Below are 13,687 nucleotides of genomic sequence, written 5' to 3'. Positions count from 1 at the left end.
CACTGCTCCTCACTATGAAGACAAGTAAGCTGAAATTGCTGGGTTGCTTTATTAGAAAAGCCCTCACGGTGGCGCTGTTTCACACCAGTCACATCCAAGCGGAAAGAGACCCTACTATAATAAGGACTTTGTTCCATCAGAGATTGCATTATTCTTTGTGAGTTGTGTTTTTAATTTTCCTTGTTGTCAAGATGATGTAATTTTGAATGTGTTCAGTTCTTTGATGTCTTTGACAAGAAGTACCTAGTACCTTTAACCTGATGAGGATTTTATATATTGAGATGACTATTTCTACCATATATTCGAAGGCATCTGTCAGTGTTGTTGATGGGAATTGAAACACAGGCTTACGTCCATTCTGACTAGGGTCATGTATGCTGGAGCCTATCCCAGCTGTCTTTGGGCGAGAGTCATAGGGAGACGGGCACAAACATGCAAACTCCACACAGAGAGATGCAGAGCGGAGAATCAAACCCAAGTTTTCCCAATCTCCTACATGTGGCGTCATATATTTATTTTATTATCAAGTATCATGTATTATCATGTATTTTTGCGAATCCGATCACTTATAAAAGACTTGTTTTTTCAGCAGTGTTTTACTACCTTCACGCCCATTTGATATAACATCTTTCCATTGCTTGATCAGGAGTGGCAGCATGTTCAACACAGTAAGTTATAAACCAAAGTCTATTGGATAAGACAAGGATAATACAGGAATTCCTGTCTTTTAAAGGCATACTTATTCTCTTGTTCATCATTGTCAGTGTATTCTATTTTTATAGTGTGCACATGACAACATCAGATGTTTGATTTTACACAAAGCCTCCTACTGTGCAAATGAAGGAACTTGGCTACAAAGTAAATAAACATTGTCTGTTATTTACACTCTGATATTACATATTCTATTCTAATGAAACCAATTTTATGTACAGTTAAAGCCAAAGTTCCGAGTTAATGTGATTTAATGACACAAGAAAGGATAAAAAGGCAGTAAAATGTATTATTACAGATATTATAAAATGTATTATTAAAGATATTATAAATATTTCTTAGCCAAAACATGTATTGTACACTATGACTGGCTACATAATGTCTTATCATACCATATCATACACAAAGCTACTGCACTACTCTACTCATCCTGAAGGGGAGGAGACATGCTTGAGCTGGATTGTGCTTGTCACTGCCGTCCTTCCACAGAAAGGTAAGGCCTGCATTTTTGGGAGAGCAGCAAGTCAAATGCATTAAATATATTTTTATAGCCTGCCGAATGAATGAATTGGATTGCCAAGATAGAGGATTATACAGTATATCCAAGCTCACCAAAGGGTGATGAGACTTTTACAACAAAGTATCACAACTTTTGTATTTCATATACAAATAAAAGGTAAGAGCACATATGTTTTTCAATATTATTCTTTGCTTGTTATCGTTTTAACCCAATTCAAAGGTATCAGCTCCTACCAGCCATGAAACTCACTTTAGCACTGATTTTGCTTGAAACAAAAATAAATGAGCAGAGATCATTTGTGTGAAACTCTTTAATTAGGGGGGAGGAGAAGTGCCTCAGTGGGAAGAACTCATTATCACGGACAAGTGCTTCTGCAGAATGCTTCTGATGAAAAACACCGTAAAAAAAGACCAAGCTCCCACTGGGTTTGGCCATTGTACGTCTTTTGTCTCGACACCGCAATGTATGCTAGTGACCCAGTATGGACCGGTGCCATGTAGCCCTGCTCACAATGTCCGACTCTCACGATTCCCAACCCACAGCGTGAAAGAAGTTGATGAGCTTCGCTTCTATGTTTAGTCAAATATTTCGGAGTGTCTTTATTGCCGCTGTGCTCATGGAGGAGGTTTGCTGACACGTCATTGCATTGTTAATCATTTATATTTACAACCGTTAGACTGTTATCACTTGAAGTAACAAGAGCCAAAGGTCCCCTCAGATCATCGGAGGGAGAAAAGCCTTCTGCGTGCGTCGCCAGGTAAGTCTCACTTCAGTATTCCGGATTTATATGCGCGGCACAGGGAATAAGATTAAAGCCTCGGAATTCTTACTTTTAGCTCAGACATGAACTGATAACTGAACATCACCAGGTCAGGAACTATTCGATGGATACCACATATCGACTCTGATGAGAAAAGTATCAAATACTTGACAGTACTGGCATCTCTACTGTTGACAAAACATAAAAAATAGCAGCGGTTCAGAAATACAAACGGTGGCTCCAAAGGGTTTACTCATCAACAAAAGCAGCATCATCACAGTTTCATGTCGTCTCAGGCAAACTATTTTTGCACTTGTCAAACGCCACGACAATACGAACAAACCCTAGTTCCCAGGCATCATGGTGATGCTGGTGTTTCAGGTGGATGGCAAGGTTTACAGTGTCGAAGCACAATGTTTTTTTTTTCTCTTCGCAGAACGTTTGCGTCACGTTTGGTGCAACCAGCATGCAAAATGTCTTCCTCTGAAACTGAATGTTTATCTACAAGTTATGACAGGCTGTTAACGTCACAGGCAGGAAAAAGGAGTGCTTGATGTGCTCACCAGTACAGTACTGATAATCTTGCCTTGTTGGCGCGTTAAAAAAAAATATTGGTTATCCGATCTACTTTTGAATGTTATCCTTATGACATCATAACTGAGTCCGATATTTATCGTATTATCACATCTCAGCTCAACCCCACCCAGCTATGACGCATAGGTTGTGATAGCTTAACACGCCCTTTGTCCATTTTTTAGCTCAAAATATTGGGGTTAGAGAAATAATGATTGGATTCATGGAGGATTTACCTTTCTCAGAATTGTCCTTATGTTTATAACGGCGACATTGGTCGCTTTCTCACCAAGCTTAGGCTTTTTTCATATTGCTGTTTGAATAAACATACCATAAAGAATAAGCAGTGAGAATTACATTTACAGCTCATCAGGGCTTTTGATGCCACTGGAATGGAATCCTTTGTCTATAGTGGTCACTTGTTCGGTGCTAAGTGAATTTCTGCAAAGTTATATTGCTTATTTTTCATATGTGTTTTCATAGCTTAGCAGAGAAAACCTGTTTAATTATTTATTAGAGACCTCTAGATATGAACTAACACCCCTATAGTCACCTTTACACGCCTTTTACCCAATATAGTAGACATTTATGATTTTGTGTCTTGCTAGAAATGTATTCCATACAGTAGCAGAGTGACGGACAGGAAGTGTTGGGTTCAGAGTTGAGTTTCAGCTTGGCGTGGGTTATGGTCTTAACAATAGACTGTGTTTTTATTAGGCATTATTGCGCCTGTTGTAAGATCATTAAAACGTGCTGTTCCGGCGATCATGTCTGGTGATTGTGAGTCTCACCGAACATACTTGACTCTCATACAATGAATACAAAATGGTGGTGGAAACATATGATATTGACTGGCAGGATTAATGGTACAGTAGATGGACGGAAGAGGATTTATCCGAATCCGAACTCGTATTTCAAGAAGTTTACTTTGATTGTATTTTGCAGTTATGGAGTGGATCCCTAGAGGCTTCCTGCTGTTGTGTCTCATCAGCCTAACTCGTGGTGTGTACCGGTGTTAGCAAGTTATTTATCATAGCAATGCAACACATACTATAACTTGTACGTTATAACTGTGTATTTTTCAGCAAACAACAGTCCCACAATCAGCACTGTGCTTGCTAAAGTGTGCGAAGACACGCCTGTAGGTACGTGTTTCATTAACATCATCATCATTATTGCTATTATGCATTTCTAACGGCAACATCTCCACAGATTCCTTTGCGTTCAAAATTGAAGCAACAGATAAGGAGAATGATCCACTGACATATTCGCTTGATGGGGACAATGCCATATACTTCACTGTTGACCGTAATACAGGAGATGTATTCGTTGCAAGGAAGCTTGACCGAGAAGTATGACAATAACAATCACATCTGGTTTCATGTCATTTATTACAATATAATAATTATATATAAGTTTTTGCAATGCAATTAATCTCTTTTCTCCAGGTTAGCGATTTATTGCCACTTGGAGTTTGGGTTTCAGATGGCCCCAATGATGTAAGTAAATTTAAAATATTGTTATTTTTTTTATTTGATCATATTCACGGAGTATATTGTACACTGTGTTTCAGACACCAGGAGAAATAAATGTACTTTTAATGGACGCCAATGACAATAGACCCAACTTTGTGGAGTCTAGTAATGACTTTAAAGTACCAGAGGTATGTTTGACATCTTTTATTGGCTGACTACATTGTGAATAACAGAAATGAGCACTTAGTGTGTGTCGGTGCATTCCTGGGGTCTCTAAGATAGATAGACTTGCTCGTACGCAGGATGCTCTCCTTGAGTTTGTCTGGTAAAGAGTCTGGCTTCCTAAATTGCTAATGTTTTCACTGCTAACATCATTTGTGGCTGTACATGTGGTTATGTGTTTTGCGTTGATGTGGAAGGCTAAAATGGAACAACAAAACTCCTTCTTACAAAGAACTTTCCCATTCACTTGACCTTGAACTCTCACATGCTCTTTCATTTTCACCGCTCCTCACCTTGCCCTCCCAACTATAGAGTGGGAGCTTACCAAACACTATGACAGCCAGTCAATGTCCACTTCAGGGTGTGATTTACCTTTGTTTTCCATCCCCACCTACTCTATCACAGAAGCCCAACAGATAAAAAAGATTCCAGATTAATAAGTACATGACTGTAATTAATTAGTCACAATCAATGGATTAATTTGACATTTTATAATTATTAATCATTGAATTTTTTTCATCCATTTCTCAGAATACCCCAACAGGTACTTCTCTATTTAAAGTACAGGCCACAGATGATGACATTTCATATGCCGGTCAAGTTAGATACACCATTGATGATGTGAGTATACTCTGCAAATCTTGGTACATTTACCTTATAGGGGAAAATCGGTATCAAACACAAAAAATGAATTGACATGATCAATACTTATTTTCACCCTGAATGCTGTTTTCCAGGTTACTCCAAGTCATGGATCGAGCCTGTTTAATATTGTTCCCACAACTGGTGAAGTCCAATTGAAAGGGGCCCTAAATTACACCGGACTGAGTTCTTACTATCGACTGAAGATCAATGCAACGGTGAGTACGTGAAATAGGCTGTTCATCAGCTGATCAAACCTTTTGGTGAGGGGTGTATATATACGTAATGTCTTGTTAAATTAATTGTCCATTCCAGGATGGAGGGGGAAAATGTTTCCACAGTGATGTTAAATATTTATCCAACATTGCTTTTTACTTCATTAACGTCGAGGATGTCCCTGATCTCAACCCCACATTTCTGGGCCTCCCCTACATCACAAACGTAGAGGAGAATTCGCCGGTGGTGAGTTCCTTCTCATCAGCATTTAGCAATGAAAAAAATTATTATTTTTTTCTCTTGTATTGCATTCAAGAACTGAAATGATGAAATGTGTTTTCTTTGATAGGACACATCTGTCTTTACAGCGACAGCCATTGACCCAGACATAGACATCAATGACAGGATCATCTACAGCATTGAAGGTAACATTACTAACATCTTTACTCTTCGCTGTCAATCAATGGCCTTATGTGTATTTCCCCTTCATGATTGGCAGACTCCACTGCAGATGGTCTCTTTAAAATCTCGAGCGACAGCGGCATTATACATGTAATGTCAACAATTGACAGAGAAGCTATTGGTGATGCTGTTACCATGACGATCAAGGTATATATTGTTTGTGCTTTAAAGTTATGAAAATATACTGCAGCCTATTTTAGAATCTTAATATGTCAATATACACAGTCATATTAAATTGTCTGTGTGTTATATAACTTTTTGCCATGCTTTGGGACTTCAGGCCACTGAGTCACAGCCAAACATTCTTGGAGTATTCGCCAGCACCACAGCAAAAGTACAGATCGGCATCACTGACGTCAATGATAACAAGCCAGAGTTTTACAAGTGTGAAGGCTCAGGAGAGGAGAACACCTGTACCAAAGCTAGTCACTTCACAGGGGACATAGCCGAACATCTACTGGCGAGTGTGCCCATAAACATGATGGTCAAGGACCTGGATAAGGTAAAAACAAACAATCTACTGTACAGTATTTGTCACACAGAATTTTGTTTATGGTCAAATAAAAACCAACTATGTCCTGTAACAGACTAAAAGCATTGAACTAACATTGGCGGGAGAAGACAAGGACGTATTTTCTGTTGAACCCCAGTTTACTATGTCGGATAGCGTTGTTCAACTTGTGGTCAAACAACCTCAGAAACTGGATTACGAAGATAAACAGCAAATGGTTGTACAGGTAAGACTAGTAAAGAAACGACTTAAGATTTTGCAGTTTGAAGTGAACAATGTACTTTTATTCTGACTGAAGTTAAGACTTAAGTTTAATTGTGTTGTGAGTACACAAATTGAGTCATATTTGAAGCAGTACATAGCGTTTACTTTGTCACAACGCAGGTGATCGCCAGCGATCCAGAACAAAGTAGCTTTGTGTCCACTGCCACAGTTACTGTCATGATTACAGACACCAATGACAACAGCCCAATATTCCCAAAGGGTACATACTTAGACTTGAAGGTACCCGAACACTCTCCTGCTGGAACTCCAGTGGATACGATCACTGTAAGTCATTTGAGCTGCAACTCAATCGGAACCCTTGAGTAACATAGCAATGTACTAAAAAGAGCACGCTTGTTTCCAGGCAACTGACCTTGATACAATGGACCAAGGCAACATCACCTACATGCTTCTTCCGGAAAGCATGTACGTCTCCATATCAACCGCGCTTCAGTCACATTTTTTTTTTTTACCCATTATTCTATTTTTGTGTGTTTCAGACGGACATATTTTGATGTGAATCCACATACGGGGGAGCTTTATGTGAAAAATGAGACGCTGTTAGATCGTGAAGTCAGATCTTTGTACTCGGCCACTTTGCAGGCCAAAGACTCAGGTGGCAACGTGGGCACCGCGTATCTGGAGTTCGTTTTGACGGACATCAATGACCAACATCCGGTCATCAACAGAGAATATTATCAGGAGTTTGTAGAAGAGGGAGCAGAGCTTACACTTCAAATAGAGGTAAACAACTTCAAGATCTTTTGCACTTTTGCCTTGGAGCAAGTGGGGCAATGCCCCAGCAGAGAACGATGTATGGGTTAAAAAAAAAAGTTTTCCTCCACTTTGCACAGGCGACTGATGCCGATGAGTCAGACACAGTAAACAGTGAAATCATGTATACAATAACGACGAGCAATTACAGCGACTACTTCATAATGGACCCTGATACTGGTGTACTGAGAAATCGAGTTGAACTGGACCGCGAGGCTTTGGATGCAGCTTTGAAGGGGAGAATTGAGCTCACTGTTACTGCCACGGACAAGGGAATACCTCCACTGTCCACCACAGTCAATGTGATCATCAATGTGGAGGTACGTCTGCACCAGGTTGAGCTTTGTTGGTGTCGATGTTGTAAGTCCTTATGAACATTAATGGTTGATTTTTATACATTCCAGGATGTCAATGATAATGCACCAGAATTTAAAAACGCCTCATACAAGTTCAGTGTCAAAGAAGGGGAAAAAGGTGAGCATGACTTTTTAAATTTTGAGTGTTCTTGATGGAAAGTTCTTAATGGAGTGTAATTTCCTGCAATCAGGAGCATCTGTGGGATCGGTGCTCGCTGAAGATTTGGATCAAACAACAGACTTCAATCGCATATCCTACCGAATCGTTGACGGGACTTTTGGCAGGTTTATCATTCGCACCTCTTCAGAAGACCAAGGTTACATTGGAAACATCATCGTGGACCCAGACGTTGAGCTGGACTATGAGAGCGCTCAAATAAATTACATGCTACGTGTAGAAGCCACAGATCTGGAGCAGAAAAAAGCAGTGGTGATGGTGGAGGTGGACGTGTTGGATGTGAATGATGAAACACCCGAGTTTGAGCAATCTATGACTTTTTCAGTAAAGGAAAACAGCACTCTTGATGAGGCTGTTGGGACAGTTACAGCAAATGATAAAGACGGAAACCACTCTCTGATCTACAAGATGGATTCCCTGAAATGCAGATGCAATGGCTCTCTGTCACCTTGTGAATGGTTCATGCTGGAGCAAAAGACAGGGGAAGTCACGGTCAACCCTGAACATACGCTGGATTATGAGCTCTGCGACCAGGCGCAGATGGAGGTTCAGGTGATCGATGAGTATACTGAGAAGGGGGACAACAACAGTACAGGTTTGCTGACAAACATTAAGATCACAAATGCCAGCAAGTCCAAATCATCCTTCCTTGTGACTTTCTTTGACATATTTCAGGAAAAGTGGTGATCAACATTGAAGACATCAATGACAATGCACCGCAATTCATCTTCTCGGATTCCGTATTTGGTGAGATATTGCATGTTATGAAGCAAATATAGTAATACAATGGAACCTTGGTTAGTGTGTTTTGCAAATCGACATCAAAATGTAGCTTCGGATTCCTTACATTTTCCGGATAGAGAAATATGGGTGTATAAGCACACCGGTGTATATTTAATTGTCCACCAGAGGAAGCCAGAGGAACCCAAAGGGAGGCTGACGTTGCGTAGACACAATGCATTATGGAAAACTTAAAAAAAAATGTTTTTTTCATTTGAAACTCATATTGCTACATGTATGTATATTTGTCAGGTACACTTTTTGAGTGTTAAGTTGCTGTATGATGAGTTAAGTGTTCATCATAAGATGACACAGTGAGTCAGACTGTTACATTGTTTTGGTTGACAAGGTTGTTGTGAGTACAACAAAGCGGTACCATTTTGTAGTACTGAATGCGATGCTTTTGATTAAAACAAAAATACAGTGAACAAGGACAGAATATTTCCTTGTTTGCATCTTCAAACAGATTATTACAAAAATAATTAAATAATAAAGTCTCACAGATCACTTACACACATACTCAGTAGCTGTATAATAAACAATAAACATGGCTACTTCTGATCAATCCTTACCAATTTCAGACTTAAACCACGCCCACTTTGGGGTAATGCTCCACCCATCCATAATTTAGATGGGTGAACAAATACAGATACAGATAGTGGCGTACTCGCTCATCCCAAGTTCACAGCATGTGTTCACAGTTGCACATAATAACACTCGCACCTACTTCCTGTCACCAACAAAAACTGGAAGTTGAATCTATTTATAGAAAATAAATCAAGATTGTCCTTCTTCCTTCTTCAGTTGTGGTGTCAGAGAGTGCAAACAAGGGGACGTCAGTTGGGGGTGTCACTGTGAGTATAAAGGAAATTCAAATGAGCACAATGACAGTATGAGGACATTCTGCTTTTCCTTCTTTAACAGGCAAGAGATCGTGATACCGGAATCAACGCGCAGATCGAGTTTAAAGTAGCTGAAGTGAAATTTGAAGACATCAACAATCATACAAGTGTCACCAAGCTTCTGTTTGAGGCAGTCACCACACAGCAAAAGGATGAATACATTGGCATCATTCAGTGAGAATATCTTTTCTCCGTGTCTCACTTTATACTGAGCGTGTTTGGATCTTCTCACAAACGTGTGTATTTACCTCCTGGATACAGAACCACCGGGGGTCTTGATGAGAAAGTGAAAGGGAAATATTTAGTAACAGTGTCCGCAACTGACACCGGCGGCCTCGCCACCACCACTACACTGGAGGTGAGAATGGAAGCATGCGACAGGAAAATATGTACTAAACCTTGGCAAAATATCTTATTTTGATATTGCAGATTTTCACTGTTGATCAATCGTATAAAGTTGAACTTCAATTTAGAAAAACTAAAGCGGAAGTGGAACAAAATGAACCTGCCATCATCAGGTATGTGGACATAAAAATGTGAATTTTTGACACAAGTCTCGTTCTCCACCTCCTTCGAGCCCTCCTGCTGGCTAGATGTTGACGTTCTCCTCCAATTTTGGATCAACAAAAAGCAACTGTTGTAATTATTAGATTATATTACAACAACTGCCATTGTTCATAGGTGACATAATCCAGATTTAAGGCCTAACTAAGCATCACACACTTCTTAAATTTGTTTAAAGCAGGGGTCTCAAACTCAATTTACCTGGGGGCCACTGGAGCTAGGGTCTGGGCAAGGCTGGGTCGCATCAGGTTTTCCAAAAAAAAAAAAAATGCATTTATTAAAAACAGAAAAATATACAAACTTTTTCAGTGCTTTGGTTCCGATTTTCTACAATAAAAGCTCCGATAAAACATTCCACTGTTCTCAAATATCTTAATTTTTATTTTTCTGCACAAAATAAGATGAAAAATAAATAAACAAATCAAGAATAAAGAAAATAAATCAGTAATAAATAAATATAATAATAATAATAATAAAACGGCAAATAATAAAAACTTAAGAAACCACAAATAGTTGGTGGGTAGACAAATTATTTTTTTCAGATTAAAATGAACAAAGCATTATTAGAGCCCTGTAGACATGACAAAACACGACTATAGTCACATTTATACTTTTTTTTATTTACAACATATTGCGCAACTGCAGGGTCTTGAGACACATGCTAACTCGCAAACTAGAGAGCTAGCGACCTAAACGGTAGCCTTCAAGTTATTTCCTTTAAACTTAAATAGCCAAAAACGTACCACTTCCACACAGATAGGGAGGATAACTATTAACAGTTATTTAACCTTTAACATGAACATTAATCAAACGTAATAATTTTTTCTGGGTACATGATACCATACAGCATCTTATCAAATTTGCGCGGGCCGCACTAACATTAAACTTTCATATCCAGGCGGGGGCCTCAAACTAGTGTTCAGCGGGCCACATTTGGCCCGCGGGCCACGTGTTTGAGACCCCTGGTTTAAAGTATAGAAAACATACTCACTGCTAATGAATGAGGATGATAAATGATGAAAAATAGAGGCTCATGCTTCTGTAGTCAAACTTTTGCATCCCTGCACACAATATGTTGCATTCAAAGGCTGCGAAACAAAGTGCAATGATGTGTTTGTGTTTGTGAAAAAAATTACTATTTCTAAAATGTCGACCAAATATCTACCATATTGCCGACATGAATGCTGAATTCTGAAAGTGAGGGGGATCCACTTTTCATGCATATAAACAAATAGTTTTTGTTTGTTTTGATTGACATTTATCATTGTAATAGCATTTGAATGTTTTTAGCTATTCTGATGTGGCTAAGTCTTCTCATTTCTCCAGGGCACTTACTTCTGCCACCAAAGCTATCGTTGAAGTTGTTGAAATCCGTGAGGACACTTCAGAAGAATCCAGGTGAGTTTTTTTTTTTTTTTAATGAACAGCTCATTAAAGTTCAAAACCAATTTTATGCTGTAGGGGGTGCAAGTGCTCCTTTAAAGATGTTGAGGGTATAATGTTATTAAATCATACTGAAAAAAATGTCTTGTAATACACTCACAGGGCTGCAGTCGGCAGTGTCATGGTGGCATATTTTGTTTATCCCAATGGGACGGCTATAATGTCAGATGAAGTGCAAGTGATGATTTCCATTCCCCAGCACGCTCTTGCATTGGAGCAGTTAGGCCTCATGTACATTGTAAGTATGGATTTTATTTTATGAGATGTTTTTCCGGCTAATTTATTGTTTATCTGTTGTCTCTGTTTTGCTCCAAAACAAGTCCTGTTTTCAGGGAAAAACTTTCCATCTATCCATGAGCTGGAGCCTATCCCAACTGACTCTGGACTATACAATTCCATCTTAATTTAATGGGATAATTTTTTCCGCTTTTTTCCAGGCTGGTTCCTCAGTGGAGCCTCCAAAGTCTGACCCATTCATGTACCCCTTGATCGGCATCGTTACAGGTCTCATCATTGTTCTGATTGTTCTCATCACGTCACTGGTTTGCACTCGCAGGAAGTAAGGACTTTGAAAGGTTCCAGTGTAGACCGTTGGTGTGTCTTCTCAAAGCAGGCCATTATATTAATCGGCTTGTTTCACACTCCAGTTACAGAAGGAAGCTCAAGGCAGCAAAAGCCATGAATTCTGCAACCATGGTGGCATCTGACAACCTCAAAAGCGGCCCTGTGGTGCCCGGGACCAACAAGTACACCATGGAGGGGTCAGTAGATGTCAATCAATAATTCTATCTTGACATATAAGCCTTATTCTTAACTCAATGTCGTCATTTTTCACCTGCAGGGCAAACCCTGTGCTCAACCTCAACATCGACACAACCATGGTCCTGGACATAGATGAAGAAAGTTCAGATGTTGATAAAGTCAGGTAAACAGCACCTTCCACCGAGACACCAATCATATTTATACATATCATATTTATGTAATGCACAAGGCACACCTCTATGTGGCGCTCTATTTTGGCGCTGTAGGAGAGCGTGTCTCTCCTCCTGGCTGGGCATGCCCAGAACACCTTCCCAGGGAGGCGACTTAAATACTTAGAGAGGTGGAGCCGGGAACAAGTCAACATAATACAGCAAGGGTGGGCAAACTACGGCCCGGGGGCCACATGCGGCTCACCAAGCGTTTGAATCCGGCCCCAAGTATTTCAACTTTTAACATACAAACTAGCAACATGACGGATGTCTTATTTAGTTAAAAAAAAACAACAAAACTGTAAAATTAAATGACATAGCAGGGTTCTACATTAACAACAAAAATGACTTGCCCATGGGGAATCCTTAAGGTGAGAACTACTTGCCCAAACTTGCCCCATGTAAAATGAAAAGACTGCCATAATGATATCATGTAATTTTTGTGGCATCACATGAGAATCTCAAATAAAGATGAAATGATTATCATTTCTTGTGGTTGTTTTCCTACATAGATCATGACGTTGCATGGAAATCTGCACTTTGCACTTTGCCTTTTATAAGTTGTGCACCACAATGAAACATTATTGACACAATAATAAAAACACAATTCGGCCCATGAGTCAAAATATTCACCCACCCTGTATTAGAGGGTGCAAAAGCTGTGTATAATCTATTAGAGCTTCAGATGACTGATGATACAGTACAAGTGTGTATTTGTGATCATTTTCTGCTGTCTTTCTCCAAGCCTTGACTCCCTGGACTATAGCGACTACATGAACACATCTGACAAGGACACAAAACCTGTTATGGTACATCTACACTTTGCAAGCTCCCTTCCTTTTTCTTGTGTAGCATCCTACTGATCTAATAAGAAATGCTTCTCATCAGCAGATGGTCCAGGGTGAAGAGGAAGACAATGGCCCACCAGAGTACATTGAGCCTCTGGGTGCTGCTCTGGCTCACCGGAGCCAAAAGAAAGGCTCGGACGATCATCGAGTGGGTATCAGCAACCCTGCATTCAACACCACAGACCTATGATATCATGATAGACGTTGACCAGAGGGCTCGGACACATGTGACCTCTCTGCAATCACATAACCAAATTGACAATCTTAACTTGATACTAACTCGTGTTAGTATTCATTTAGAGGAAAAACAGCACTAAATGTCACTGTGCCAAAATGCATTTATTTAAATGTTTTTGTTAAATAATGGTTCTCTCACTGTTTTTTTTTATGGTTTTGCGAATGCCGTTGAAATAAAACAATCAAGGTGTGATTTCAGTGGTTTAATTTTATGCCGTTGACTGTTTTATTTCCAAGCCATGATGTTGGTGCATCATATAAACATCATTGTCCAAATA

The 13,687-nt window shown here is 39.6% G+C and overlaps 1 protein-coding gene across 4 annotated transcripts; it reads left to right on the top strand.

Annotated features, from left to right (window-relative positions):
- Positions 1-503: 503 nt before the first annotated feature.
- cdhr2 (cadherin related family member 2) lies at positions 504-13,602 on the top strand. 4 transcript variants are annotated; one of them, XM_058062898.2, is made up of 32 exons: positions 504-668; positions 1,908-1,988; positions 3,510-3,566; positions 3,650-3,709; positions 3,777-3,916; positions 4,013-4,063; positions 4,138-4,227; positions 4,793-4,882; positions 4,999-5,121; positions 5,219-5,365; positions 5,469-5,544; positions 5,619-5,728; positions 5,862-6,083; positions 6,169-6,318; positions 6,477-6,641; positions 6,721-6,782; positions 6,857-7,100; positions 7,211-7,450; positions 7,535-7,604; positions 7,678-8,259; positions 8,340-8,411; positions 9,249-9,298; positions 9,369-9,520; positions 9,608-9,704; positions 9,776-9,864; positions 11,237-11,308; positions 11,456-11,591; positions 11,791-11,912; positions 12,001-12,114; positions 12,195-12,278; positions 13,070-13,133; positions 13,213-13,602. In XM_058062898.2, the coding sequence occupies exons 3-32, from the start codon at positions 3,512-3,514 to the stop codon at positions 13,360-13,362; spliced, it is 3,879 nt and encodes a 1,292-aa protein (XP_057918881.2). In that variant the 5' UTR covers positions 504-668; positions 1,908-1,988; positions 3,510-3,511; the 3' UTR covers positions 13,363-13,602. The 4 variants fall into 4 exon arrangements, with proteins under 4 accessions (XP_057918881.2, XP_078644315.1, XP_057918878.2 ...); XM_078788189.1 differs by lacking the exon at positions 504-668 and having other exon boundaries at positions 1,758-1,988; positions 13,216-13,602; XM_058062895.2 differs by lacking the exon at positions 504-668 and having other exon boundaries at positions 1,758-1,988.
- Positions 13,603-13,687: the final 85 nt, after the last annotated feature.

Source organism: Doryrhamphus excisus, linkage group LG22 (genome assembly GCF_037039965.1).
Source record: "Doryrhamphus excisus strain RoL-2023G ecotype Guam linkage group LG22, RoL_Dexc_Guam_v1.1, whole genome shotgun sequence".
Classification (NCBI taxonomy): Eukaryota; Metazoa; Chordata; class Actinopteri; order Syngnathiformes; family Syngnathidae; genus Doryrhamphus; species Doryrhamphus excisus.
Note: the sequence above shows the minus strand (reverse complement) of the source record. Positions and strands in the feature narration are given on the sequence as shown.

Bases quoted from the DNA above. Each gene is read 5' to 3' on its own strand.
- cdhr2 (XM_058062898.2), top strand. From the start codon at position 3,512: ATGGAGTGGATCCCTAGAGGCTTCCTGCTGTTGTGTCTCATCAGCCTA. The intron at 7,605-7,677 runs GTGAGCATGACT...TCCTGCAATCAG, and splicing joins TGTCAAAGAAGGGGAAAAAG to GAGCATCTGTGGGATCGGTG. The intron at 11,592-11,790 runs GTAAGTATGGAT...GCTTTTTTCCAG, and splicing joins AGTTAGGCCTCATGTACATT to GCTGGTTCCTCAGTGGAGCC.